This window comes from Prunus mume, linkage group LG5 (assembly GCF_029339155.1).
Source record: "Prunus mume cultivar Tortuosa linkage group LG5, ASM2933915v1, whole genome shotgun sequence".
NCBI lineage: Eukaryota > Viridiplantae > Streptophyta > Magnoliopsida > Rosales > Rosaceae > Prunus > Prunus mume.
In genome coordinates, this window is record NC_142702.1 from 5,796,468 (window position 1) to 5,822,507 (window position 26,040).

General features: G+C 36.1%; 2 protein-coding genes, 1 long non-coding RNA gene and 2 pseudogenes across 3 annotated transcripts; 4 read left to right on the forward strand and 1 right to left on the reverse strand.

Annotated features, from left to right (window-relative positions):
- The first annotated feature begins 699 nt into the window (after positions 1–699).
- LOC103330854 (sequence-specific DNA binding transcription factor) lies at positions 700–3,326 on the forward strand. Its single transcript, XM_008233468.3, has 2 exons — positions 700–1,679; positions 2,449–3,326. Exons 1-2 carry the CDS (start codon positions 1,023–1,025, stop codon positions 2,842–2,844), a joined length of 1,053 nt encoding a protein of 350 aa, XP_008231690.1. The 5' UTR covers positions 700–1,022; the 3' UTR covers positions 2,845–3,326.
- A 2,627-nt stretch (positions 3,327–5,953) lies between these two features.
- LOC103330855 (Thioredoxin z) lies at positions 5,954–9,985 on the forward strand. The gene is made up of 4 exons (XM_008233469.2): positions 5,954–6,304; positions 6,770–6,892; positions 9,027–9,107; positions 9,534–9,985. Exons 1-4 carry the CDS (start codon positions 6,047–6,049, stop codon positions 9,648–9,650), a joined length of 579 nt encoding a protein of 192 aa, XP_008231691.2. The 5' UTR covers positions 5,954–6,046; the 3' UTR covers positions 9,651–9,985.
- An 8,484-nt stretch (positions 9,986–18,469) lies between these two features.
- Positions 18,470–19,848, reverse strand: LOC148916729 (uncharacterized). Its single transcript, XR_016127250.1, has 2 exons — positions 19,533–19,848; positions 18,470–19,158 (listed from the first exon to the last, which is right to left on the reverse strand). It is a non-coding gene; the product is annotated as an uncharacterized LOC148916729 (long non-coding RNA).
- A 3,038-nt stretch (positions 19,849–22,886) lies between these two features.
- LOC148916730 (putative dynamin-related protein 4A pseudogene) lies at positions 22,887–23,799 on the forward strand (annotated as a pseudogene).
- LOC103330858 (dynamin-related protein 4C pseudogene) lies at positions 23,775–25,476 on the forward strand (annotated as a pseudogene).
- The last annotated feature ends 564 nt before the right edge of the window (positions 25,477–26,040 follow it).

Consider the following 26,040-nt stretch of genomic DNA (forward strand, 5'->3'; position numbering starts at 1 on the left):
TTTTTGTAGCAGAATAAAAAAAACCGCTTTTGAGCAATCTTTCTTTAATTATAAAATCAACTAACAAATGAAGTTTCATGCCTAGATGTGCCAGTGGCACCACCAACAATGAGCAGGCGGAATCAGTAGTTGGTGCCAATTGGATGAAGGTGGTTGGTTATATTACAAGCCGTTGCTCGCTAAAAAGGCCTTACAACTTACTCTCTCATCTCAAGTGGTGATGAATCCACCAAAAGTTCTCAAAAGGGCATAAAGTAAAGCTAACAAAAAAAGGGAGGACCCAAAAGGGAAGCTAAGTTTGAATGGCGATATAGCATATTGGATGGTGGTGGTGGAGGAGATGGAGAGATGAAGAGAGATGGTGATCGTGGTGAATTGGTGATTGGGATGGAGAGTGGGTGACAGACCCACGTGACTGACCCACCACCACCACTAATAGGAAGAAAACCTCTCCCTCTCTCTCACCTCTCTCTCTCTCTCTCTCTAATATGAAGAAGGAATAGGAGGAGGAGGGCCAGTGGATGTCTTGGTTGGCTTCATATCAACGCTAACAGCCAAAATAACCCAACCACAGCAATAAAACCAATATACCCACAATCACATAACACCACCACCCCAAAAAGTGAAAAAGAAAAGTTAACAGGTTCACATCATTAACTCATTTGACAAAAGTGATCCCATTTTCCTTGGTTGCCTTGCCCACTAACATTAAGCCTGCCTTTCCCTTCTCCTTTCTCCTCCCCCTCATGCTATAGTCAGCAGCTAGTGGGTACTCTCTCTCTTCCCCCTCCCCCTCTCTCTCTCTCTCTCTCTCTCTCTCTTTGATCTTTTATTTTTGGTTGGTCATTTCTACTTACTACCCATTATTCTTTTTCTCTCTAAAATGCTAGTGGTTCTCCTCCCTCTTCACAATTTCTTGTGCTTAAACTTGTTTGGTGGCTTCAAGATGTTAGCAGCTTAAGCCCACAAAAGGGTAAAACTTATTGAAGCATTAGGAGAGAGAGGGAGAGAGAGAGAGAGAGATGGACAACGAAACTAACCAAGAAAACCCATCTCTCCCCCCAAACAATTACACCTCCACAACCAAGGAATTAGAGTCTCCAAGATCAAAACCCCAACAACCTCTTGGTGTTGGTGGCAGCAGTGACAGGCTAAAAAGAGATGAGTGGAGTGAAGGAGCAGTTTCTAGCCTCCTTGAGGCCTATGAGACCAAATGGGTTCTCAGAAACAGAGCAAAACTCAAAGGCCATGATTGGGAAGATGTTGCAAAACATGTCTCGTCTCGTGCCAATTGTACCAAGTCCCCCAAAACTCAAACCCAGTGCAAGAACAAGATTGAGTCCATGAAGAAACGATACCGTTCTGAGTCTGCCACTGCTGATGGTTCATCATGGCCTCTCTATCCACGGCTTGATCTTCTGCTACGTGGCAGTGGGCCATCCCCAACAGCAGCATCAGCAGCAGCAACTGTAACAGCTGCAGCTATACCACCACCACCACTACCACCACCACTGCCAGTACAACTGCATCCTCCGCCGCCTCAGAACAATCATCCTTTGATGCTACTGGAGCCATCAGCGTCGCTGCCGCCACAGCCACCACCTACTGCTCCTCCTCAACCTATAGGAACTGCCCAAAATTCATATGGATCCAATGGTGTTGATCATAGGGTGGCCAAGGTCAGTCTACATGACCCCCCCACCTCTGTTTTGTTTTTTCACACCTATTTCCTTTTGTTTTTTGAATTTTCAATTGAAATTAACCAGATAAACACTTCTTGTTACCTGAAGATTGTTGTCTTTTAGCCCTCACAATTGTTTTCTGGAGATAATTGGGTATTAAATTGTTTCCCTACCCTAGTCATATTATGTTCTTGGAACCCAATATGTCCTACATGAATGCCTTGGTGGTCTCACAGATAAACATTTTTCAAGCTTAACATTGTTATTTCTGATCATATTGTGACATTGAATTCATCATAGTTCAATATGAATGAAGATTTCAGATGCTTTGTCCAAATGCTGTGAAATTACTGAATCATGTGCAGAAGCCCTTCATAAAATCAAAATTGAACAGACAGAGGAAATTACTATCTCTGTTTTGGAATATAAATTAAGAAGGGTTAGTTGGCATTAATTTAGATATTAATTTCACTTCACCTAACATAAGGATGCATCATGTTTGGCATCTGAATTTCAATGAAGGTACAAGCTTTGCAGTAATTGTACAGGAAAAATTGTAGTACAAACACTTGAGGTTAAAGTTCCAATTATTGTAGTGCAATTGTACACACATTTGAGGTAAACAATTGAAGTTACAATGCACTCTAGAAGGCCCAAGTAAACCAATTGTACTCCCCAAGATGTTCTTAAAAAAATTATTAATGTGTATGTGATTGTTTGTAAATCTTACTAAGTTAATTTAACCTGCAGTCATGTTAACATGCAGGAAGATGGAATGGGGATGAAATTGTCAGACCATGCATCAGACAAGAACCCTTTGGAGATAGACAGTAGCACCCCAGCTCTTTACAGTGACAAGGAAAAATTAAGGTCCAAGAGAATGAAGAGGAAGATAGAGAAAAAGAAGCGGCGAAGACGGGAGGAAGTAGAGATAGCAGAGAGCATAAGATGGTTAGCAGAGGTTGTGGTGAGATCAGAGCAAGCAAGAATGGACACAATGAGGGAGATAGAGAGGATGAGAGTTGAGGCAGAGGCTAAGAGAGGAGAAATGGATCTCAAGCGCACCGAAATTATTGCCAATACACAGTTGGAGATTGCAAGGCTCTTTGCGGCTGGTGTTGGCAAGGGGGTTGATTCTTCTTTAAGAATTGGAAGAAGTTGAGGAACAATAATGGTCAGGTTTGTGAGTAAGTATGATATATAATGTATAGAATTTATGTAGTATGTAACACTGAGAGAAAAGAAAGGAGAACCTTTTGGAAGCAAAGGTGAGGAAGAGTCAACTAATTAACATGTAATATATAATGCGAATTAAGTAGTTATTGTAGGTACAATAACATATCTACCTCATTGTAATGTACATGTTCTCTCTTTCAGCAAGCAATATCAGTGTTTAGACCTAGAAAAACTTGCCTATCCCATGTTTCACGTGATGAGAGATATAGAGAAAAGTGTATGAAAGATGTTAAATGGAAGTTTTACGAGAGGAAAAGGACAGCCTTTGAGTCCACCTAACTTCTAAGTGTTGAGGAATCTAGATACTTGCTCCATGATGATTTCGTACTGTAAGTTTTCCAATATGTAGATGGGAGTGTATGTATGCCAAGCAAGTTTTTTTAATTTACACATAGTTTTTTTCTATTATTTGATCATGGTTCCTAGTTAATCTATATCATCAGTCTGCTCAAGCTTCCCATGAGATGCTCTAGCGTCTAAAGAGTTAGGTTTCCAAAATGGATAAAGTACCTAATCGCCTAAATATGCATGAATTAGTCTATTAATCTTCGCTTATTTTACATCGGGGGAAAAGTGTGTGACTTAGTTATCTAAATGAAGTTGTATCTTCAAATTCAAAATTCAATCTTTAAATCGTGTGGGGAATGAATCTTTCCAATAGTATGTAAAGACCTCGGTACTCTGAAATTGAGATAAAAAAGGCAAGGTTAGTCCTTAGACACATTAGTGTGATTTGAGCCAAAGAGCCTCCGATGTCGAAGTAAGACGTAAGCTTTAAGAAAAATAAGGTTTTTCAATTCAAGGAACATTTCCCTTCTCCAGGAGATGGTGGTGGTTTAAATATGACTCTTTGTTGGGTGGTTTATCACCGTGAGAAGATGCATGTTCAACGTTGATTGGGGGTGTTAAGTCTCATTGATTGGAACGTCAATTCGATTAGCCGTTTGACTTGGACGTGGGAGATTTTTACTCAAAGTGCGTGACTGTAGTCCCCTTAGTTCTTGTTGCTGTAATTGATAAGCAGATCTTTAGGATTTGCGCTGATTTTGCCAGAGGCGTGCTGTCCTTGCAAAGCACTTGTGCCTGTGCTGGGATGACTTCTTCGTAAGCCTTGCTCGGTCAGAGGCATTGCTAGGCCTTCTTGTATCATGTGGGCTCAAGCGGAGCCCACACTTCTTATTACCCCGGCAGAGAATAGGAGGTTTAGTAAGGCTAGGCAGTAGAAAAATCTCCCTAGCCGCCACCCACCTTTTGGGGTGGGTGGCTTCCTCCCCTCCCTCCTCTCTCAATCCTTCCCCTCTCTCCACTCTTCCCATTGCTTTGCTTCCCCTTTGGCTTCTTGTTGATGTTTTTCCCTTTTGGTTAGTTTGTTGGATGTGTTTGGTTGTTTTTGTTTGTTTTCTTTTTGCAGATTTGGAGCTCCTGCTTTAGATCTACTCCAGATCTTTGTGGTTCGTTTCAACTTGTGATTCGAGATAGACAAGGGTTTTGGGTGGCTAGTGGTAGTGTTCTCTATCTCGGCGGAGGCAGCGAACGTCAGTAATAATGCTTACTGCTCTTAATTAATGCATGATACGATGCATTCCACTTTCTCCTGTCCCTAATCAGGAGAAATTTAGTTCATGTGGTCATCTTGATGACCATGTGATGTCGTGTTATTGACACGTAAATTTTTGCTTCCACAATTAATTCTTGGGCTTCACTTGAAATTGAATCAACACGTAAACTTCACACTTCAAAGACTAGGTACCCAAGTTTAACCTACAGAAACCCTAACTCCTAAAATTATTATTATTCTTCTTCCTCAAGTCAACATCGTTCAATTTTTAGCCTAAAAGTGGGGCACCCTAACTCCGGTCTAACTCTACTTTACTTATGGAAGAAAAAAGGTGCTCTTTACTTGAAACAGAAGAAGAAGAACAAAAAAAAAAAGAGGTGCATAAACAACTTTTTTAAGTACATACATAGCATCCCATTCTGATAGTAGTACGAAGCATAGATGGCATCAAAATGTCTCCTAATCTTTGAGACCATCTCTGTTAGTGGAACGAATATTTTCTGAAAGCAGCACGTTCTCATGTTATTCATCGAACAAGTTGATGTAAGGGCAACACAGCATGAGGTCAAATTCATAAGTGGACAGGTTGTAGTTATGCTAAATGTGCCATAACTATATCAGTGAAATGATACGATGTGTCTAAGTCATGAAGTAGGCAAGGATTCTTTGTTTTATATATTTATTTAAGTTTTGAACTGATGTAGGCTAAGGACCATAAATATGAAAGTTGGTAATGTGTATTGGAAACAACTCCAAACACGTCATTTTTGTTCCTATTTCTTCAATTCTATTTATGTCCCCGTTATTATGCCATACATCAATGTCATACTCGATATCAAATTCGTTGAATTTTCTGTTATCAAAAGCAGGTGACCAACTTTTAAAGGGCAAATTTGTCTTAACACTTCCACCTACGAGTATTGATGTTGGTCACATACCTCACACTCAGAAGCGAAGTTAGAATTTTATATTATTAGGGGCCAAATGATAACGATAATTAATTACATACTCGTTTTGGCCTAATAAAGAACTATTGCAGTATTATATATTCATGTCACCTTGTAATTTTACACTAGATATACATGTCAAAATGTGACTTTGTAAAATATATTTTGCTGGCTAGGAGGGCATAAGCTTAAGAATGGTAATTTTGCACTATATTCATGAAAAGAAATCCGAGCTAGTCCGTGTCACTTATAGCATGTACTTAGCTCTATCCTTATTCTCACATGATTAATTGACATCAAGAATGACATTGATGCATGGCATAAGAAGATATAGATGACATTAATGGACTTAGAACAGGGGCAAAAATAATATATTTCAAGTGACACAGAGACTACCCGCGATTTAAAATAAATAAATAAAAGAATGTACAAATAGGCTTTTATGTGGGCTTGCTTCTCAACTTACAGTCCACAGGAATCAAACCCAAAAGAAATTTTATGCGCTTTGGCGATGGATTTTGAAGCTTCAAAAGCCCAGTCACTATATCCACAACCAGATTGCCTTTTTTGTTTATCTGGGATTTACGAGAAGATTACTTCGATTGCTTTGGCTCTGTAAAAGGATGGCTCTCTTCCAAACCCAAACAGCTCCTCCTACCCATAGCTATGGCTTTAGCTCGAAAACCCGTAGTCACTCTCCCATGGTCTTATCATTTCATTCCCCTCCACCTTCTCAACTTGTTACTCACTCCTCCGTGAAAACCCAGCAGCGAAATTCACTATTTTCTTTCCAGAACACACCGCTTTCACTCTCAACAGTTACAAGGAAGTTGCTTTGCAGACCCCCTCAAGGGAAACATGTCAGAGAAGACTATCTTGTGGTAAGTTCTCCCTAGAAATGCTTATTTACTTTAGCATTGGAATTACCCATTATTTGTTGGTTTTTTTCTTTAATTCATATGTTTTTCCTCCTTGATATGGTAATGATTTTATGGGTCAGTTTGTATATTCAAATTCTTTATCTGGTTGGTGAGAAAATGTAGGAAACGTAAAAGGATTACAGTTTATTGAATTGATATTCTGGGATTTACCTCTGTATGGGAAATGGGAAAGCATGGAACTTTTCTTTTGATTTGGCTTAGTTTGAAAGCCAACTTGGCATATAGAGTTTTAGTTTATTATTTTCCTTTTATCAGTTATGGAGGCATCTGATAGAAGCAAGCAAGCATAGTTATTAGTTAGTGAGATTGAAACAAAACAATTATTGGTTTTAGGAATTCTCTGATCTTTCTTTATTTTTAAATTATAAATTTGAGCTTATTTATTTCTTTTTTTGGGAAGCGCAGAAGAAGGTGTCGGCCCAGGAGGTCCAGGAACTGGTAAAAGGAGAAAGAAATGTACCCCTTGTCGTTGATTTCTTTGCAACATGGTGTGGACCTTGTATATTGATGGCTCAAGAACTTGAAATGGTATGCTTTACACATATGCATACTACTTTAGCGACGCTACTTTGTATTCATATCTGGCTTTTTTTTTTCTTTTTTTTTTCTTTTGAAGTTTTGATGGTTCATCTGTGCAATTTGATAAAATACTAGTATTTAGTACTTTGATATGGATTTCAAACTGGTTGTTAGAGAAATTCCTTTCTAGACCTTCCTAATCTTTTGTGTGTGGAGAGATCTTTTAAGGGGGAAATTTGAAAATTTGAACTGCACACAGTATGCATGCCCACTATGTTTTAAACCATTGTCACTTGTATGTTTTAGTATTGTAGAAAGAAAACCACTCTCACTTGTATGTCTTAATCGTGTCTGTAGAAAGAAAACCACTCTCACTTGTATGTTTTAGTATTGACTGTAGAATGAGAACCACTCTCACTTGTAAGTTTTACTCTTGACTAACAACAACCCAATATCACTTCTCGTAGATTAGGACTTTCATATGCTGCCCAAGTGTAGGGGTCCTTTTCTTGTATGGTGGCTGTTTGATCATGATTGGATGATTTTGAGTGTTTCTGAAAAGCAAGAAATATTATTAAAGGTACCCCACCTTTTTTTAAAACATTCATGGCTGGCTGTAAAAATGATGTTGATTATATGAATGAGATTTTAGAAGTGTTCCTCTTCAAGTGGGTGGTAAATGGAGAAAATCCGGATCCAACATGTTTTAATTGATGACAACATCTTCAAGACGAGTGTACCTTAGTTAGCGTTTTAATCTCATCTGAAATGCTGTGATATGACTGAATGAAGTGTGAACCACAAGTGTATTTCCTGGATAGCAGTTTCTAAAAAGCTGAAAGTGAAATATAATACGTGAGAAATGTGGTGTCTTTAGATGTGTGAGGTACATTATTTGCACAAGCTATTTCTGAACATTAGCTAGTATATGTCTTTAACATGTGATTAACATTTACTTTTAAGATGCTCACTGAGTGCTAGTTACAATGGTGATTAGATTAAGACTCTTTCCATGCTGCCAAATGTGGATGCCCATTTCGTGTAAAACATTAAATATAATAAAAGTTGGCCAAACTTTTTGTGAAACATTTCTTGCCTGTCCAGTTGTTCATATGCATTTTGTGATCTGTGATTCTGCATGTTTTACTTGATTACAAAATCTTCAGAAGGAGAGAACCATTGTTGTTGGTTACTGGAGGGGATCTATGTTCTTATGGTCGTGATGCTAGCTTTTTATTCTATCAAATGCTAGAATATGAGATGAATGAAGTGTGAGATGCAAGTCTATGCACCATGATTGCATTTGCAAACGTAGCTTTATATTTTCTTGTACCATTCCCATACTGTAGAACTGCTGCATAGTTTGGCATTTGGGGAAAGTGCATCTTGTAAAGTAGAAAAGGTATTGAAATATGTCGGATAATGTTGTGCTTGCATTATGAAATCCTATTTACTTGGTAATAGACATCAACAAAAGTGAAACAAATAACGTGGTTCTCTTTTTTCTAATTATTGTCTGCCATTTCAAGGAAATAAACTGGAGGCATTAAATTTATTCAGCTCATGTTGTATGAATCCTCAAAAGGGTATTTGAGCATGACATTTTCACTTGTTTCACCAAAAGCTTTGATAAACTTGTGTTCTCATTGTCCTGGTTCATATTTTTATGTAAGCCAAAAGATATATGAATAACTAAGTCAATTGACCAGTTTGAGAGTAAACCCAAGGTTCCACTTGTTATAAGATTTGGAAACCCAGGTAACTCAAAGCCATATCCATGATGCAGTCTTACAGTAGTTTGCTTAATTGAAAACTAAGCTAAGGGTTATTTTAGAACTTTTCAGAGCAAACTTCTGATCTATAAACGATGGGCTATCAATCAGACAGGCAAAAATCAAATATGAGTATTTATCCTACTATCTTTACCAATCCAAAATAAAAATACCCATGTATGCAGATTTCTTTTGAAAGTGAATGTAATGGTAAAAGTCTTTATATTCCAAGTGTTAGTTAACATATAAATTATATTCCGTATTAGGATTCTAATGTTAATCAAATTGAATCTACCCGATTCAGAATTTGATTAAAAAAAACTTGGTTTGTAAGTATATGAGTAACGTTGAAATTTGAATTTTCGTAACAGCTTGCTGTGGAGTATGAGAGCAATGTTAAAATTATTAAGGTTGATACAGATGATGAGTACGAGTTTGCACGTGACATGCAGGTATTTGCATTTCTTTTTTACCTTTTATTTTTATAGTTTTATTTTGTCTCTATTCTCTCAGTTTCTTCCATTCTCTCAAGCCCTACTTGTTGCACTGAAATTTCTTTATGGAATTTATGGCATTTAGTACTCTACGTTTTATGCCTCTTACGAATTTATGTGTTTTTAGTTAGATATTTTTCATAGAAAATCACAGATTTTATATTAGTCTCAGTGATAAATATTCTGGATAAACATAAACTGGGTGGATATTTTGCTTTGACTAATATCACTGGTTGAAGAGATCTAGATTTATTGGCATACAATGTCACTATTGGAAAAGTTTTATGCAACAGATGAAGCATTGTAAACTCTTATTGCTATTATCTTGGAGTTTGAATGGCAATTAACTAGGAAAATAATACCTCCTAAACTCTTTCAAATCAGGTTCGAGGATTGCCGACATTGCTCTTTGTCAGTCCAGATCCAAGTAAAGATGCCATCCGGACTGAAGGGCTCATCCCATTACAGATGATGCGGGATATCATTGATAACGAAATGTGAAGGAGTTCGGGAAAATGATTCGGTTATTGCTCCATACATTTGGGGGGCCATGGTTCTGTTTGGTGATGGTACAAGCATTATCATTGCTTGTTGAGGTTTGTAATGTCCTAATTTACTAACTGGAATATTTCCTTGGAGTCAACAATTTTGTAGCCATATGATATCTAATAGATGCGGTTTGTAGGTGTGTTTAGATGTATGATGTGTGTCTATCATACATCCTTGCACGATTATGAGTCCTATTACTGTTTAAATGATAAGGATGTTTGGTGATGCTACAAGCCTTTGGGCATGGAAAATATATTAACCAGGTCTGATTGTGGAGCTTCTATGGCTGACATTTGGTATCATGCTTCCCTACAACTTGCACAATTAGGGTTGCATTTGGAAATGAATGAATACAAGGAGGCGCTGGTGATCTGGATGTACTACTTCATTTATATCTGCACTAGAGACCCCCACCTTTTCTTTTTCCGTTTTAAAGTAAAAAGAATAAGATAGAGTAAAACATGATGACGCAGTGGAAACAGAATCGTGTAGATGCTTGATATTATAGTTCTTTTAGAAATACAAAAGTCCATATATAAATTTACTAAAAGCATAGCTACAAAATTATGGTAAAGACTTCAATTATGTCCGACTTTACTTCTTAAAAGCTTATGTGATCTGGAAGTCCCTTGGATTTAACAGATCAACCAACCACTTGTTTTTTTTACTAATTTCTATTGAATTATGAGTGCCTTGCTGGATTTCTCACCTTTTATTTTATTTATCATAGTTTCTCGCATTTTATTTATCTCATTCTTAGTCAAAAGACCGACTGGTGTAATGGTTTAAAGCAATTTGACATATCGGAGATATCACACAAATTTACAGTGACGGTGACTAGTTCTATACTGTTGTGCCTGTGTCTAATATTAAAATGACAAGTACCAAAGTGAAACATGAACCAAACCACATGGACCAAAAATGTGGTTCGGCATATAATTTGTTTGTACATTCCAAAAATGGGGAAGATATTTGAGATGTACAAGAGTCAACCACCTGGAAAATGTTAACAAAAAAGTTTGCTAGTTTGCATATGAGAGAGTTTACAACTCCATTGACGGTCCTCCGCTTCTGATAAAGGGAAAGAGGCAGAAGTTTACATGTGAACCACCACTACATTAGAAAGTTATTTAAAATGAAGCTAATATTAGATAACGGGGTCTAGTCTAGTACAAAAGAGCATTGACTCGTAGATCAGTGGTCTCAGTTTCTAACCCCCATGACACATTGATAGTGTATGGGTGAGAAAACCACCATCCCTAAATATCGCTTGTATCACCAAAAAAACAAAAAAAAAACAACTAATATTAAATATATACGCTTATTTTCACAAATAGTCCCTAAGGACTAACTTGATGTACCAAGAGTAACCTTAAGGACCAACTATGTCACATAAAAAACCTAAAAGACCAATATGACAATTTCGTGAACCTCAAGAACCATTTGTAAAAATAAGCCAAATATATATTAAACCCACAAAAAAAATATCAAATCCAAATTTTACATTCTCATATTATAGGAAAAAATTACGTTTACATCTTCCGAAAATATAAATTGGGATGCAAAAGTAGTTTTACGTCTCCAAATTTTCATTTTTTTTAACACCTAAAGCTCCCCTCCAAGTCTTCCATTCCCTTTCTATGGTACCAAAATTTCTTGGTTCGAAGCTTCTATAAATCCTTTTCCATTTCTTTCTCACCTCACTTCCCTTTCTCCTATATTTTCCCTTCAACCTTTCTTTTTCTTCCCGAGTATTCTTTGAACTTAGGCGAGAGGTCACAACACAACATTAATTGAACATGATCACCTATACAGCAAAAGTAGAATAAGCCACAATTCTTCTTCGTATTCACACATCCCTTTCATTATCTTTCTTTCCTTTCAGTTCACCTTTTTTCCCATCCACGGAAATAATCAGACTTCTACGCCAACCAAATGTGTTAAATGTTATTTTCGTGAAACTTCTTTTCTTTCTCACTAGGGACAAAATTTAAATGACTTGCCACCACCCTACACGTATCTTTTTGGTTTACATTGGAGTTCGTATGGGTTCCAACTAGGGTGCTATAGGGGGTAGAAAAACTTGTATTAAACAGAGATAGCACTGTTTTGTTATTCACATCAATCATATATTGCTATAAAAAAATTATCACACGTGGCATACCATAATTGATACCCCCTTTTCATGTAAGTGTTTCTCCATAGGGAAAGGGTATGGTGGGAGCCATCGGCACTCCCTACACATATTTCATTTGACTAAAACATGATGAATAGTGAGTTTGCAACTCAAGTAGTTAAAAACAGTTACTCTTATGCTTAAAGTTCCATACTTGAATCTCCCCTCCCTCAATATTACTGGTGTCAAAAGCTTATGTATAGTTCTATCAATTGGCCCCAAGTGAAAAATCATAATAATAAATTGAATCGTATTTGAGACTCATGTAAGGTTCATTTTATTTGAGATTGAGAAAGAAAATGTTGGGTTTTATAACATCGTCTTCCGACAACTCAACATTTATGTTCATAAAAGCTTTTTTCAGAAGCGCTTTTATTAAAACCGCGTTCGGATTTTTATTAGAAATCCAAGTGCCATCTAGAAAAACACCTCTATAACCTAGAAAAACTTTTGAATGTAACTTTAAAACCTAATAAAAAAAAGTTTTTGATTGTCAGAAAACCATTCTGAAAGCAGTACCAATGGCAATGTGTGTCTTCAATGACTAGAAAGATAAAATATAAACTCTCATTGCATTCAAGAATCTACTAAAAATACTCAAAGCACAGCACTTACAAATGTATCCACTACATTAAATACGTGCCCAATTGGCAAGAAGCACAGCTCATAGCTAGCGAGATGGATCTAATCTATTAGCCAAGCAATAATCTTTAGACAGAATAATGAACGACGCCGTTTCCGGCTGTCTCGGCGGGTGAGAATGCGAGAAACATGAGAGCGACCATTATGCCAACGGGAAAGAACAAGAGCATCAACGGCGGAGGAGGCAGCGGAGGCAGCAACAACGGCAGAACCACCATGAACAACGCTAGACCCGCCAGTACCAGAACAGACCCCAAGCTCATACACTGCACCATGACCACCTACGACCTCCGACGAACATTTCTCTCCCTCCCCAAACGACAATGCCACGTCAGCAAACGACAACAGCGAGCAGCAGCGAGAATGGCAACGAATTTATGAAAAGGCTTTGACAGTGGTTTAACGGCTTGTATTGGTTGGTATATATATAGGGATGGCGTTATGATCTGGTGGGTGAGGGTGTAGGGAGATGTGATGTGGCTGGTGTGATCGGGACCGTTGATTTGGAGATTTTAAAATGGTGTGTGGGGACCAGGGAGTGCATTTTTGTTTGGTTTTTATTGGGAGGAAATCCAGTTTGGGGTGATGGTCCGAATCGGCCAGAATCGGAGCGCCAGATCCCGAGATATTCGGCTGATACGTTCAGCAACTTCTACTGTAAATTTGATTTAGTTCATTTTTAATTCTTGGGTTAGGTGTGGTCTTTATTTATTTTGTTTTAAAGTAAGTTATTCCACATGTCCTCTTGGTATTATGAATATATTAAAATTATGACTCGTAAGAATTATTAATATTATCATAAATCCAACATGATACATCAACAATTACATATGTTATTCCCCAAAAAAAAAAAAAAAAAAAGGGTTATACATACTACTTGCCTCATTATCTGCGAATCACAGTTTGATACATATGCAAAAATAATTCATAAAAAAACACACATCATACAGTTATTGGCATGAATATAGGAACTCCTACTTACCTGGTAAGAAGGGAAGTATTTTCCATATTATAATATAATTGTATGTTTATTTACCTAGAATGAGCATTTGAATTATTTTGATTCTTCAGTTTTCTTAAATTTACTAATGCGCATGTATTTGAATTTTGCGTAATATGCAAAAAAGAATAAAAAATTATGTGGCATTTGCATTAAAAGTATAATACCTGAAAAATTAAAATTTATTTTGAATAAAGAGAGTAATTAATCTCATAATTATTCATTCTCGCTTATATTCCTAATTTCCCCAAATTCATGATAGTTTTAAGTAAGTAAATTGTAACTCATCAAGTACCAAATTGTGCAAGACTGCAAAGTGTCCCCCTCATGACATTTTTGAAAATGAATTTGAAGCCGACTACACACTAGTTGGTCTAAATTATGGGCTTATGGTAGGTCACATGTGACTAAATAAAGTAATGTCAGTCAGTTGGGGGGCACCTTAATGCACATGTCAAAAGTTTACACTCTTTTGAAACTTCATTCATGTTTCACCATGTATTTGGATTGGATGGTAACTAATTTAACCATTGGTTTTGACCATGCCCAATGGGGTCTAATCATATTAATTACAATATTACACAGTCGTTAGTCCAATATCTTACAATAATTTCTCGTCAATTACACTTTTCACTCAAGTAGTTTGAGGCCTATTAAAGTTGTTTTTATAAAACTCTTAAAATATATGGATCAAATTCCAAATAAAAGAGGTGCAAAATCTAATTTATAATTTATAAGTTAACATCCTTTAATAATAGATTTTTATATTTGATGTATGTTAAGATTTTAGAGAAACTAAACCAATTATTAATAACGATACTCCGACGAGTATGGAGTTGTATAGAAAATATTTTGATATGATCAGAAGTAGAATTATTTATTATATATTTTGTATTTTATTTGATCAAATTTCGGATGCATGGTTTGATTCGATGAGTGTAAACATTTCCAACCCAGTTACCCATGCACGAGAAGATATGATGATAACCTTGAACAGATTGACGATAAAGAAAAAAAAAGATTCAAAGATGCCTCCCGAAATCCAAGAATGCTGTTGTTGCAACGCAAATCATTATAGAGTCAAACAATGGCCGTGTGGGACTCTGAAATTCGCATTTGCCCATTTTGGCACACACACAGTTATGTCTCAGTTCAATGCATCAACATCAACCAAACGTCAATACCACTATCTTCTTCCCAAAAATTATTTGATTAGTTGCATGAGTAGTTTATGTCATAAGTATTTTATATTAAGGATTAGTTATATATTTTTAATATCGATTGTTGAATAGCATATATGTTACATATTAAATTTATTTATATCAACATATCTAACGAATGCAATCAAATGTCTATATTAATTAGAAATATGTAATCAATCTTTAACTGAAATATTTATCGGTGAATTCCTTGTAATGAAGGAAAACTCAATATTGACCGTCAAGTTCGTGTTAAAAAATCACTGATCTTTTTGCATGCATACCATATTAATATATAAATAAATAATGTCACTGATTATTTTAATTTAATTTTACAGCTTGAAGGAACATCTTGGGATAATGGTCCACGAAGTACACAAGAAACCATATAATAAAAAATATTTATATATCTTGTTACTATAGAGAACTTTAACAAAAAAATTTGTTATTATATGATAAAAAATTAAAAAAAATTGCCCTGTTTTCATTTTCAGAAGAAAAATCTCATTTTCAGTTCATACTTTCACTTCCTTTCCTCGTATCAATGAATCCATTTTTATCTCATTCTCATAGCTCATATATTGCCTTCCCTTATATTTTGGGTAACTGAGATCATATTACACATAACATATAGATTCTTCTGTGCTCTTCTATGCAATCCTCTGCTCTGTGTACGTAAGAAATATGTTCCTTATAAAAAGAAACGAATATGGATGCTGGTTGATCAACTAGTACCGAGATTAGTATAAATTTGTTCAAACCAATCAAAACCGGCACCAATCAAATGTACACCTACTATGAGTTTCATTATTTCTATAAGATACGTGATTGACGCATAATTTGATTGAAATGAAGAAAGAAGATAAGTGTGTTGTTAGATTTCTATATAAGTGTCCATGATCTTTCACACAACTTGAAATACATAGAAAACATATCTAGCACCATCTTCCTTAAGTACACGATCTCTGAACTCATTCAATTGCAGCAATATCAACACGAGCAAAAGGAACAAACAGCTTAAGACTTCTTCTCTCTCTCATAAACTGTTTTAGCTCTCTTTTTATTATGAGATTATGGTTAGAGAACATGACTGATGAGAGCAGGGTTTTAAGCTTATATAGAGCTAGGTTAAGTCGTCTCTATTCATCACCAAGAGTCAATTTGACTAACACTCTAAGCCCATCAAGCAACAATTCACGCAAAAAGAAATAAATAAAATCCCTTTAATTAGCTTCAAAACTTTTCTTATTTCACAAGAGTTTGAGCCTAAAAATATAACTTAATTTAAATTTTTATAAAACTTTATATAACTTAACATCTAATGCACCAATTTAGATAGAAATATAACATGTGCGGCATTATTGATATCACGAAGGAATGTCCATTTCAGAAAAGTGCCCATACACAGATATACAATGCATTGTACGTGATGTTCTCTTAGCCTAGCTAGTTGATATAAAATTATGAATATTCATGGCTTTGAATCCAAAATGCAGGCGCGTCAGAAGAAAGAGGATTGGACATGATGATGATGATACTGATGGGGATGGATGGATATGCTGTTGCTGTGCAAATGTGCATGAGAAATGAAATTAAAAAATATGTGCAAGTTGGTGCATTCCCACTTTCACTTTTGGTAATGTGCAATGTATCTGACTGAGCTAACCCTATGACACGCACGCGCCTACCATTCCTTTTCCAACACGCAATAATCTACAAATCCAATTAATACTCTACCACTCCACCTATTCTTTGCCTTTGCCCAATCACCTGTTTTCTTCCAATTTTGCACTTGAAAAGGAAATGTTTTGAATCACCCAGCCATCTTGATTAAAATGCTAGTTGCAATCCGTCTCTGTACCGGTAAGTTAGCAGGTGTGGGGTTTTGTACAAAAATAATATTGATGCGATTACTAGTAGAATTACTCATTATATATTGTATTTATATTTTGTTAAGTTTCCGATATGAAACTTTATGTTCGTTAACAATATTCATATTACAAACATCAAACTACTATTGAAAAAAGGTCACTGGCAAAATAATACAAGTTGTTGAACTAAGTGGCACATTGTAACATCATTTTAATTGAGCTTTTAAATCAACACAATTTTTTCTACAAAGTACATATTGCAAACAATCTCTAAAATTTAAAGTGGAATTAGTCTAAGAGATTTTCCTTTTACCTTCGTTCAAATTCTTTTTGTAATAGGTGATGCTTACGTGGTTCCTTTATCTTGATTCTGATAGTTGTAAAGTTGAAAGAACAAGGAGATTGTGGTAAAAGGCTGCAAACCCAATCAAGATCGAGATCAAGATCTCGGGTTTGGTTTTCTTTTCGATTTCGTTCTCACACTTCCATCTCCCTTGCAATTCCAGGACAACGTAACATGCATTTTCTGTTTGTGTTGGACTTTGGGCTCTCTTTGACTGGAACAGCACAGGCCTACTATCTGAACATAGCATAGTGTTAGAACACTTCCATCTATACGCGATAACAACCAGTAAAGGCAAGTAAGAGGTGGTTATTGTTCACGTGAATAGTATCTGTCATAGCAATTTTTATTGTAACTTTTTTCACCTATTGACATGACAACCCAATAGCAATTACTATTCACATGAGATTAATTTCATTTATATGTATGAGATTAATTACAAAAAATTGCTAGGTATCTATAATATATATTTTTAATTTTGTGGTAATTTTTCAGAATTTTTGTCAATTTTTTTCCAATTGATTTCTTTCATTGACGTCAGTATCTTTAGGCACCATCTTGGGCTGCCTTTGGGCCTGCCCAATCTTGGTGGAGCTCACGTCATACCTGTGCCAGAATTCATTGGTTGAGGGGTTTATTAAGCCCAGGGGGCCTTCTGTCATGGCAAAACCCCATGGGTGGACATACTCTAAGAACCCATGGATAGAACTTTCCCTTAAAAATCGGCTTGTAAGGAAAAGGTGCCCATGAGCTCTTAAACCACTCTATGATATGCTATATATCCAATGTGGGATCTTGAGTCATAACATTCAACCAGTCTTCCGTACCCAACGTCCTTGTTGGCCCATTCTATAGACACTGGCCTTCACTCAACTACCAATATTCAATGACTTGATATCTTCTTAATCTAGCCTATAGGTCTTCCCTTCTGTGGAATTAGGCCTAGTTGCATGGTGAAACTAGACTCCGATACCAAATGTTAAGAACCCTAAGGTAGAAATTTCTCCTGAAAACTAGTCAGTAAGGGAAGAGTGCCCATGAACATTTAAATCACTCTATGATATGATATTTTTCCAATATGAGATCTTAAGTCATTACACATACTTTAAAGAAATTAGGAGAATAATTAGTATTAAGTTCAGAATATAACTTTTATTTATTTATTAATATCCTAGCAACAACATGAGCAAGATAAAAGAAAATGTAATACACTACTCGTCTCTACAAATTATCAACAATGAAATTCAAATTCCGAGGAGCATTAAATGAATTATTCATGATATCTGACATATGCTATAACAAGTCTCTTTGGGGGCGTGTGGTACATAGGATTGGATTGGACAAGACTAAATTCAAGTATTTGCTTTGGCTTGAACTTAGTCTTCTTCTCCTATGTTTGGTGTGTGTTTGGACCTATATTTGGTGCAATTATAAATTGGACTAAATATTAATTTCAAGATTATTTAATAACTTTTTATTTATCTTATAAGAACTTAAAAACAATTATTTTAGTAAATCAATTAGCATCCAATATATCAAGTGTAAGCAATAATTTTAAGAGAGCTTCACTATTAGGCCCAATATAAGTGGCTCAAATTATAACAAAAACCCTATATGAAATGGAGTTTAGAAATACACCCAAAGTTCATATACAACATAACAAAAAGTTTTCGAAGTTACGAGACACATAAAGAGATACACCATATCGACTACAACCCTCCCAGTGCTGCATCAGCCAAGGGAGAAGGAGGTCATTGCCCCTCCTCCCCTCTCCCCCTTATTCCCTCTTCCTTTCTCACTTTTTCACTCCTTTCTCTTTCTAGATTTTTTGGTGGTAACTTGTTTGAGTTGCTGCTTCCGCACATTTAAGGCTAAATGCCTCCTTTAATTTTCGTTAGCAGAGATCTACAAAATCTTATCTCTATATGTGTAGCCCTTACAAAATCTCTCTCCTTCTATGATCCACTCTCACCCTTTGGATACATCAAACAATCTTATACGCGAGTTTTCGCGTACCACTGGGAAGATATATAGAGCTCTTGCTCAAGTGCTTGCACCACCTCCTTTCTTTCTCAGGTTGCTTATTCGTTTGGCTATGAGTTGTGTTTTCCCATGGCTGTTTTTCGATTGCTTGCTACATTTGTATGGGTGCTTAGGTGGTTTTGACTCTGCTAGAGGTGATGAATTTGGATTGTTGGCTTTTGTGTATTGTTGTGAATTTTAGACAACCTGAAAAAGGGAGATTATAAAGATTAGTCTAAACACAAATTATATTTGCAAGTGCACAAGGTCAATCGTAATTTAGTATGGCAAATACAAGGTCATTCCCACGAGGATTGAGTTCAACTTCCAATTAGTCTAACCTAATTTACTTCACAAAATACTTTTAACTACTATAATTATATAAACAAGAAATTAAACATGTAGCATGCTCACATAAACACAAAAGGGTTTTTTTGAAAGAATGATTTAATTAACAACGAAATTAAAAGACAAAACAAGTAGAAAATCACGAAATACAAGGATGAGAAATTCAAATTGATAGAAGCACTAGGACAATGAATTTACCATTAGTAATCCGATCTAACCTCTTATTCACTTACCTATTAGCTAACCATTTGATGTCGCCACTTAGTTTTCCTTTCATGAATCACCTATGGTATTTAGGCTAACTCGTATATTCCTACATTCAATTCACCTATGGTATTTAGGTCAAATATTAACACATAGAAACTCATTAAGATCAGTGAAAACTGCCAATAAGCATGTGAACCCTAAGAGTATGGTATTTACCCTAGACGAATTACAAATCCTAATCACAAAGCCTCAAATTAAGTATGGTATTTACTATAATTTGCATCTAATTAACTCAATTAAAAGTCTAGATGGTGATCAAGCATCAAGATAATCAACCAAGTTATTAAGCACAATGATTAAGAATCCAACATCAAACGACAATCAATAGATAGGTAAAATAAGAAAACTAGATTATCATACTAGGGCTACATCATGCCCTAGCAACAGAAAATTAGTTACACCTAATCATAGAATTCGGCATAAGCAAAAACATAAGGAAGAAAAAATAAAACGTAGCCAATTGCGTTACTCTTCTGGCGTCTCCAATTTCTCCTAGTCTTTGCGTGCATCCAAAGGAGTTGTTTTTCATATTTAAGTAAAATACCACACGTCTATTCCTATCCTAGCTAGGCTTTTACAACAGCCCAAAAATAAAGAAAAACCTAATTAAAACATAAATCCAAAATGGGTAAGTAATTGACTCATCTTCCTACTTGGACTGGGATAACACGTCAGTTCCTTTGCATGGACGTTTGGGATTGTTCCTCTTTTAAGAAATTTTGGAAAAAAATATGTAAATTGTAGATCTTTGTCTTATCTTTCTAGCCGTATATTATACGCCTTGAGAAAAAAAATCAAGAAAGTATTCAAATAATTATTATTCCACAGCAGCACAGTTTTGACGGGATTGCACCTTATGCTGACTTAGGTTCAAAGATTGCTCTCATTGGCTACTCTGAAAATTCTAGAAAAATTCCACAATCATCTTCAAGATCTTAGCTTTCATTTCCAATTGGTCTTGTACTAGAACTCGATCAAAAAGTCGTATTTTTGTTGAAAACCAATTACTTGCTCTGGAAAGCTGAAAAATTAGAAAATAAAGTAATAAGTCCTTTTTAAATCAAATTCTCCTACAAAAATTGAGTATAAAGAGTACATAAATGGGTAAATTTATGGACTTCTCATGTATATTTATGTATGTTTTTGAGTGATGGTAGTTCCTACACTCAACCTTGCCCAAGATGGTGATGTCCCTCTCTTTACACTGGCGGCAACATTGGCACCAGCGAGTGGACTTTATGTCTGGAATGGGCTTTATGCCTGGATTGGGCTTTATGACTTGTTTGGCCTATGGTTGGTTGTTGGTTGGGTCTATGACTTTTTTGTTTTTGATGAGCTCACCATTTGTGATTGGGTCATGCTAGGGAAATTATCTTTAGATACCAACTTATGTACCATCTCTCTAATAGAGAGGTAGAGCGCACCAATACATTAGGTTCCACCTCTATTAGAGAGATGATAACAAGTTAGTATCTAAAGTTGGTCTCCCTAGTTGGTATCTAATTAGACTGAACTGCAACCACCCATAATTGGAAGGAGTGTTGCTAGATTTTGTGTTGGCATGTGTGCCAAATTGTTCTTTTTATTTACCTTAATTATATATTATATCCATATATTTATTATAATAATATTATGTTTATTATTTTGGAATACCACCAATTTGGTTTGGTTAAACCGATGATTCTCAACATCAAGGACCGAAACCAAATTATAGACAAATGGTTTGGTTTGGTTTCAAATCGGTGACAAAAAATAAAAAATAAAAACCAAACCAAACCAGATCAACGATTTTGTTTGGGCTGTTTGATCGGGTTTTCGATTCATATGCCCACCCCTAAAAGCATCACTAGTTTTTTTTGGCCCGAATGAGAAGTGTTGTGAGGTGTTGTATAAAGCTATGTGTATGCTAAATATACACACTTTGTTGCCAAAATCACCTACAATGGACAAGTAAAAATGGTTGTAAAAATGCATAGTCGTGGAGATGAAAAATTCGATGCACATGTGCATCTTTTTTTACATTCTTTGCAGGTTGTACCCACAGAAGAAAAAGGGAGAGAGAATGTGGGAATCATTCTTCAGCCACCATACAAAATGATGTAGATGACGTGAGCACATCAAGTGGTGCATGACAATCCTCTACAGCTCTATGATGAACGACTGAGATGGATTGGAATTCAAAATGGAAGACCTAGATTTCATGCAATTTGCATTGCACTTCCAATGGTTGAAAATATTAGGAAAAAAAAACCTTAAAATGTTTAAAATATATTATAATTTTCTACATATATATCGTTATGTTAGTTTGTAAGTAAAATCACGTGTTCTCCAAATTAAAATTTTTTTAAGTCCATTTGTTTGGAAAAATAAAATAAACCAAATACACACAAAATTAATTTTAAAAAGTTAAAACATAAAAAAAAAAAATTTATCACAAACAAATCGAATGTACATCTTCGGATTTATATCTTTCCCCATTAATTGGAGCAAAAAATTCATTACCCCCTTTGGAAGTGTAAATGGAATATAAAAGTGACTTTACACTCCTAAAAATACACCACTCATTGATGATGCTCTAACTTAAGTAAATTGCGTTTGCAGATGGAACGAGGGAGAGAGAGTATATATGCTATAGAAGAAGACACAGTTATAGATTTGTAAGTGTTTAAACTAAAAGGAAAAAAAGAGGGCGAATAAACTAGCCACTCCACTTTTTGGTCCAATCCAATGAAACTAAACTACGTATTTCTTGGTTACAAAGAAACTAGGTTTTTCGAATAACAACACTTCAACTAAGCAGTCACTTCGATTACGTACTGATGAATGACCTAGTGACACATCTTCTCAGCCTCGGGTGTCCTTGACATATTGGATTTGATGCCCAGCTGGAGGATTTGATTGTGGGATGTGGAGGTTATCTTATGACGAAAAGGGTTTAATGATGGATACATTTACTTGTCGATAATTAGAGCGTTAGGTGCAATCAATTTTCCAGGAAAAAAAAAAAAGTTAAGGGGCTTTACACGTAAGCGTAACCGTATATTTTTTTTATATAAGCGATATTTGGAGTGGTAGATTCAAACATAGGAGTTCAAATGAAAGATAGATGCTCTTAATTATTTGAGTTACAAATTTATTCATCATGTAACCATAAGAGTTTGTTGATGATTTAGTGTGTATGATGAGTTTGTTGATGATTTAGTATGCATCATACACGTAATGTTTTTGGTACATGAGTTATGTAGTTTCAATGTGTGAATCAATGCTCCAGTAAGCACCTTATCTTGAATTTCATGACTTGAGTTCGTATTAATTTTGAGCAAGATTAGGAACATTAATTACTTTGTGGATATCCAAGCACCTATTTTGAGCAAGATTAGGAACATCTATTTTGTCATTTATTATCGAAGTGAATTGACTGCTTCTTTCACTTCAGTTTGATAAATGCTTCAAGAAAAAAAGCTACGCTTCTGCCCAGACGCTTGTCTTTGGACTTCAGTGTGGTGTGCTTATATATATTACCTCTATCTCTTCCTCTCTCTCAATTCCTGTTTATGCTAGCTATAATCAGAAATGGGAGGAAAGAAAAAAAACAAATCAAGCGCCACCACTGCCAATACATCAGAAACCGGAGGAGGAATGCAAACAAAAGCTGATCCTAAAAGCAAATTATCCACCACCACCATTTTAGAAGATGAAGGCTTGTCCGCAGCACTAGTTGTTGAAGCCGAACATGCTGTACCTCTCAATGTTGCTGTGGATGCACCCATTGTGTCATCTTACAACGAAAAATTTCGTCCTCTGCTTGATGCAGTTGACAAGCTCCGTAGCCTCATGGTTATGGAGGAAGGCATTCAGCTCCCCACAATTGTTGTTGTCGGAGACCAGTCATCTGGTAAATCTAGCGTTCTTGAATCCCTTGCTGGAATCAGTCTGCCACGTGAACAAGGCATCTGCACCAGGGTACCCCTCATAATGAGGCTTCAACACCATGCACGTGCAGAACCAGAGCTTTCACTGGAGTACAATGGCAGAGTTAAACAGACTGATGAGCTCAACATTTCAAAAGATATTATCAATGCCACTAATGTCATTGCTGGTGGAGGTAAGGGAATTTCTAAAACCTTATTGACTTTGTTGGTGAAAAAGAATGGTGTGCCTGATTTGACCATGGTTGATCTCCCTGGAATCACTAGGGGTTCCTGTTCATGGCCAGCCTGAGAATATTTATGATCAAATTAAGGATATGATCATGGAGTATATAAAACCTGAACAGAGCATCATTTTAAATGTGTTGTCTGCGACTGTGGATTTTATTACTTGTGAATCGATTAGGATGTCACAGAGTGTGGATAAAACTGGTGAGAGGACTCTGGCTGTGGTTACAATGGTTGATAAAGCACCAGAGGGACTGCTAGAGAAGGTTACAGCTGATGAAGTCAATATTGCTCTTGGTTATGTCTGCGTAAGGAACCGGATTGGAGGTGAGACGTACGAGGAAGCTCTAGCTATTTCTGACCAACTATTTCAAACTCATCCTCTGCTTTCCAGGATTGACAAATCTACAGTTGGAATTCATGTTTTGGCCCAAAAGTTGGTTCAAATTCAAGCCACTAGCATAGCTAGAAATTTGCCGGATATTGTTAAGAAGATTAATGACAAGCTGAGTTCCTGCCTTTCAGAGCTCGACAAAATGCCAAAGAAATTGTCATCTGTTGCTGATGCCATGACAGTTTTCATCAACATCATTGGAGTGTCCAAAGAATCGCTTAGGAAAATTCTTATTAGAGGAGAATTTGACGAGTACCAAAATGAAAAGCACATGCATTGCACGGCTAGGCTTGTAGAAATGCTCAATCAGTATGCTGATGAACTTCATAAGGCCAATGAAAGTGATCCCAAAAGTAACTTCTTAACGGAGGAGATTAAGGTTTTGGAAGAAGCGAAAGGTATTAGTCTTCCCAATTTTCTTCCCCACAATGTCTTTCTTTCTATTTTGCAGGGAAAAGTGAGGGGAATTTCAAGTATACCAATTAGGTTTGTTGAGCAGGTGTGGAGTTATATTGGGGATGTGGTGATTTCTGTGTTAATGCATGACACACAAGGCTATTATCATCTTCATATGGCTACCAGAAGAGCTGGCCATAATCTTATATCCAAGATGAAAGAAAGGTCAATCAACTGGATCTTGGAGATTGTGGACATGGAGAAACATACAGATTACACATGTAATCCTGAATATGTATCTGAATGGAATAGGCTCATGACCAAACAGAATGCATTCATAGATGGAATCTTGAAGGATGAGCAACGGCCCTCTAAGATGGACGTAGAGGGTATTGGGGAGATTGAATTTGAAGGTCTAAGGAAGTACACTCATGTTGATCTATCTCAAGCTTTTGACTTGAAAATGCGGATGACTGCGTATTGGAAGGTTGTTCTGAGAAGGCTGGTTGATTGCATGGCCTTGCATTTGCAGCTGACTGTTGCAAACCTTGTGAACAAAGAAATGGAGATGGAGATTGGTTGTGAGCTAATGGGAGAAAATCACGGCGTTGGGATTGAGAGGATGCTGGAGGAAGCTCCATCAGTTGCAGTCAAGCGCGAGAAGCTCAACAAGAGCATCAAAAAGCTCAAGGATTCTAAGGAGGTGGTTGGTAAGATCATGGATACTTATGCTGGTTAACTTGTGGGATAGCTATAATGATCAATGTTCTGTTAATTTCTAGTTATTAGGTATGTAGTTAAATGATGGCCACTTTCTAGTTACAGCAGACATTTTGTGAGTCCTGTGTGGATGATCTGTTTCTGCTTAATTAAGGGCACATTTTGTTTAACAATGTACCTGGTTGCTCATCCTGTGTGTAACATATCTGTTTCTACGTAATTAAGATCACGTTTTGCTTATAATCTTGTGGATGCTGATTTTGTTTCTACTCAGTTAAGAACACATTTTGTTTTTAAGTGGCTTCTAACCAGCTAGCATGTTTAATCCATGTAAACGATTTTGTTACCATCTTCATCTAGTTAGCTGTGGGTGGCTAAATCGAGCACCATCAGTGTCAAAGTTCTTGCAGTCTCAAGTAGAAAGACCTCTCTTAAAACAAAAATGTGTGTGTAGCAGAACAGTTTGGAAAGTCTCTTGAAACAAAGACAATGAAAATGTATTTGGTATTCTCTAAAAAGAAAAAAAAAACTGTCTCCAATACTAATATGTGAATTGTATTATGCAGTAGTATTGTGAGAAATGATATGAACCTCGCATGCAGCTGTAACTGCTCTTAACTACCTGAGTTAAGAGCTCCTTTTTATTTTGTTTTTTAAGAACCAAACTTATTATTGTGAAAAAACATTACAAGTTATATTAATTAAATTTGATTAAAAAGATGGTGCAATTGTTAAATTGATTTATCCAATTGTTTGTACTCAATTTTGCATCGTGTTCTACTTTTGCCCAAAATATGTGGTCTAGAA

Bases quoted from the DNA above. Each gene is read 5' to 3' on its own strand.
- LOC103330854 (XM_008233468.3), top strand. From the start codon at position 1,023: ATGGACAACGAAACTAACCAAGAAAACCCATCTCTCCCCCCAAACAAT. The intron at 1,680-2,448 runs GTCAGTCTACAT...GTTAACATGCAG, and splicing joins TTGATCATAGGGTGGCCAAG to GAAGATGGAATGGGGATGAA.
- LOC103330855 (XM_008233469.2), top strand. From the start codon at position 6,047: ATGGCTCTCTTCCAAACCCAAACAGCTCCTCCTACCCATAGCTATGGC. The intron at 6,893-9,026 runs GTATGCTTTACA...TTTTCGTAACAG, and splicing joins TGGCTCAAGAACTTGAAATG to CTTGCTGTGGAGTATGAGAG. The intron at 9,108-9,533 runs GTATTTGCATTT...CTTTCAAATCAG, and splicing joins AGTTTGCACGTGACATGCAG to GTTCGAGGATTGCCGACATT.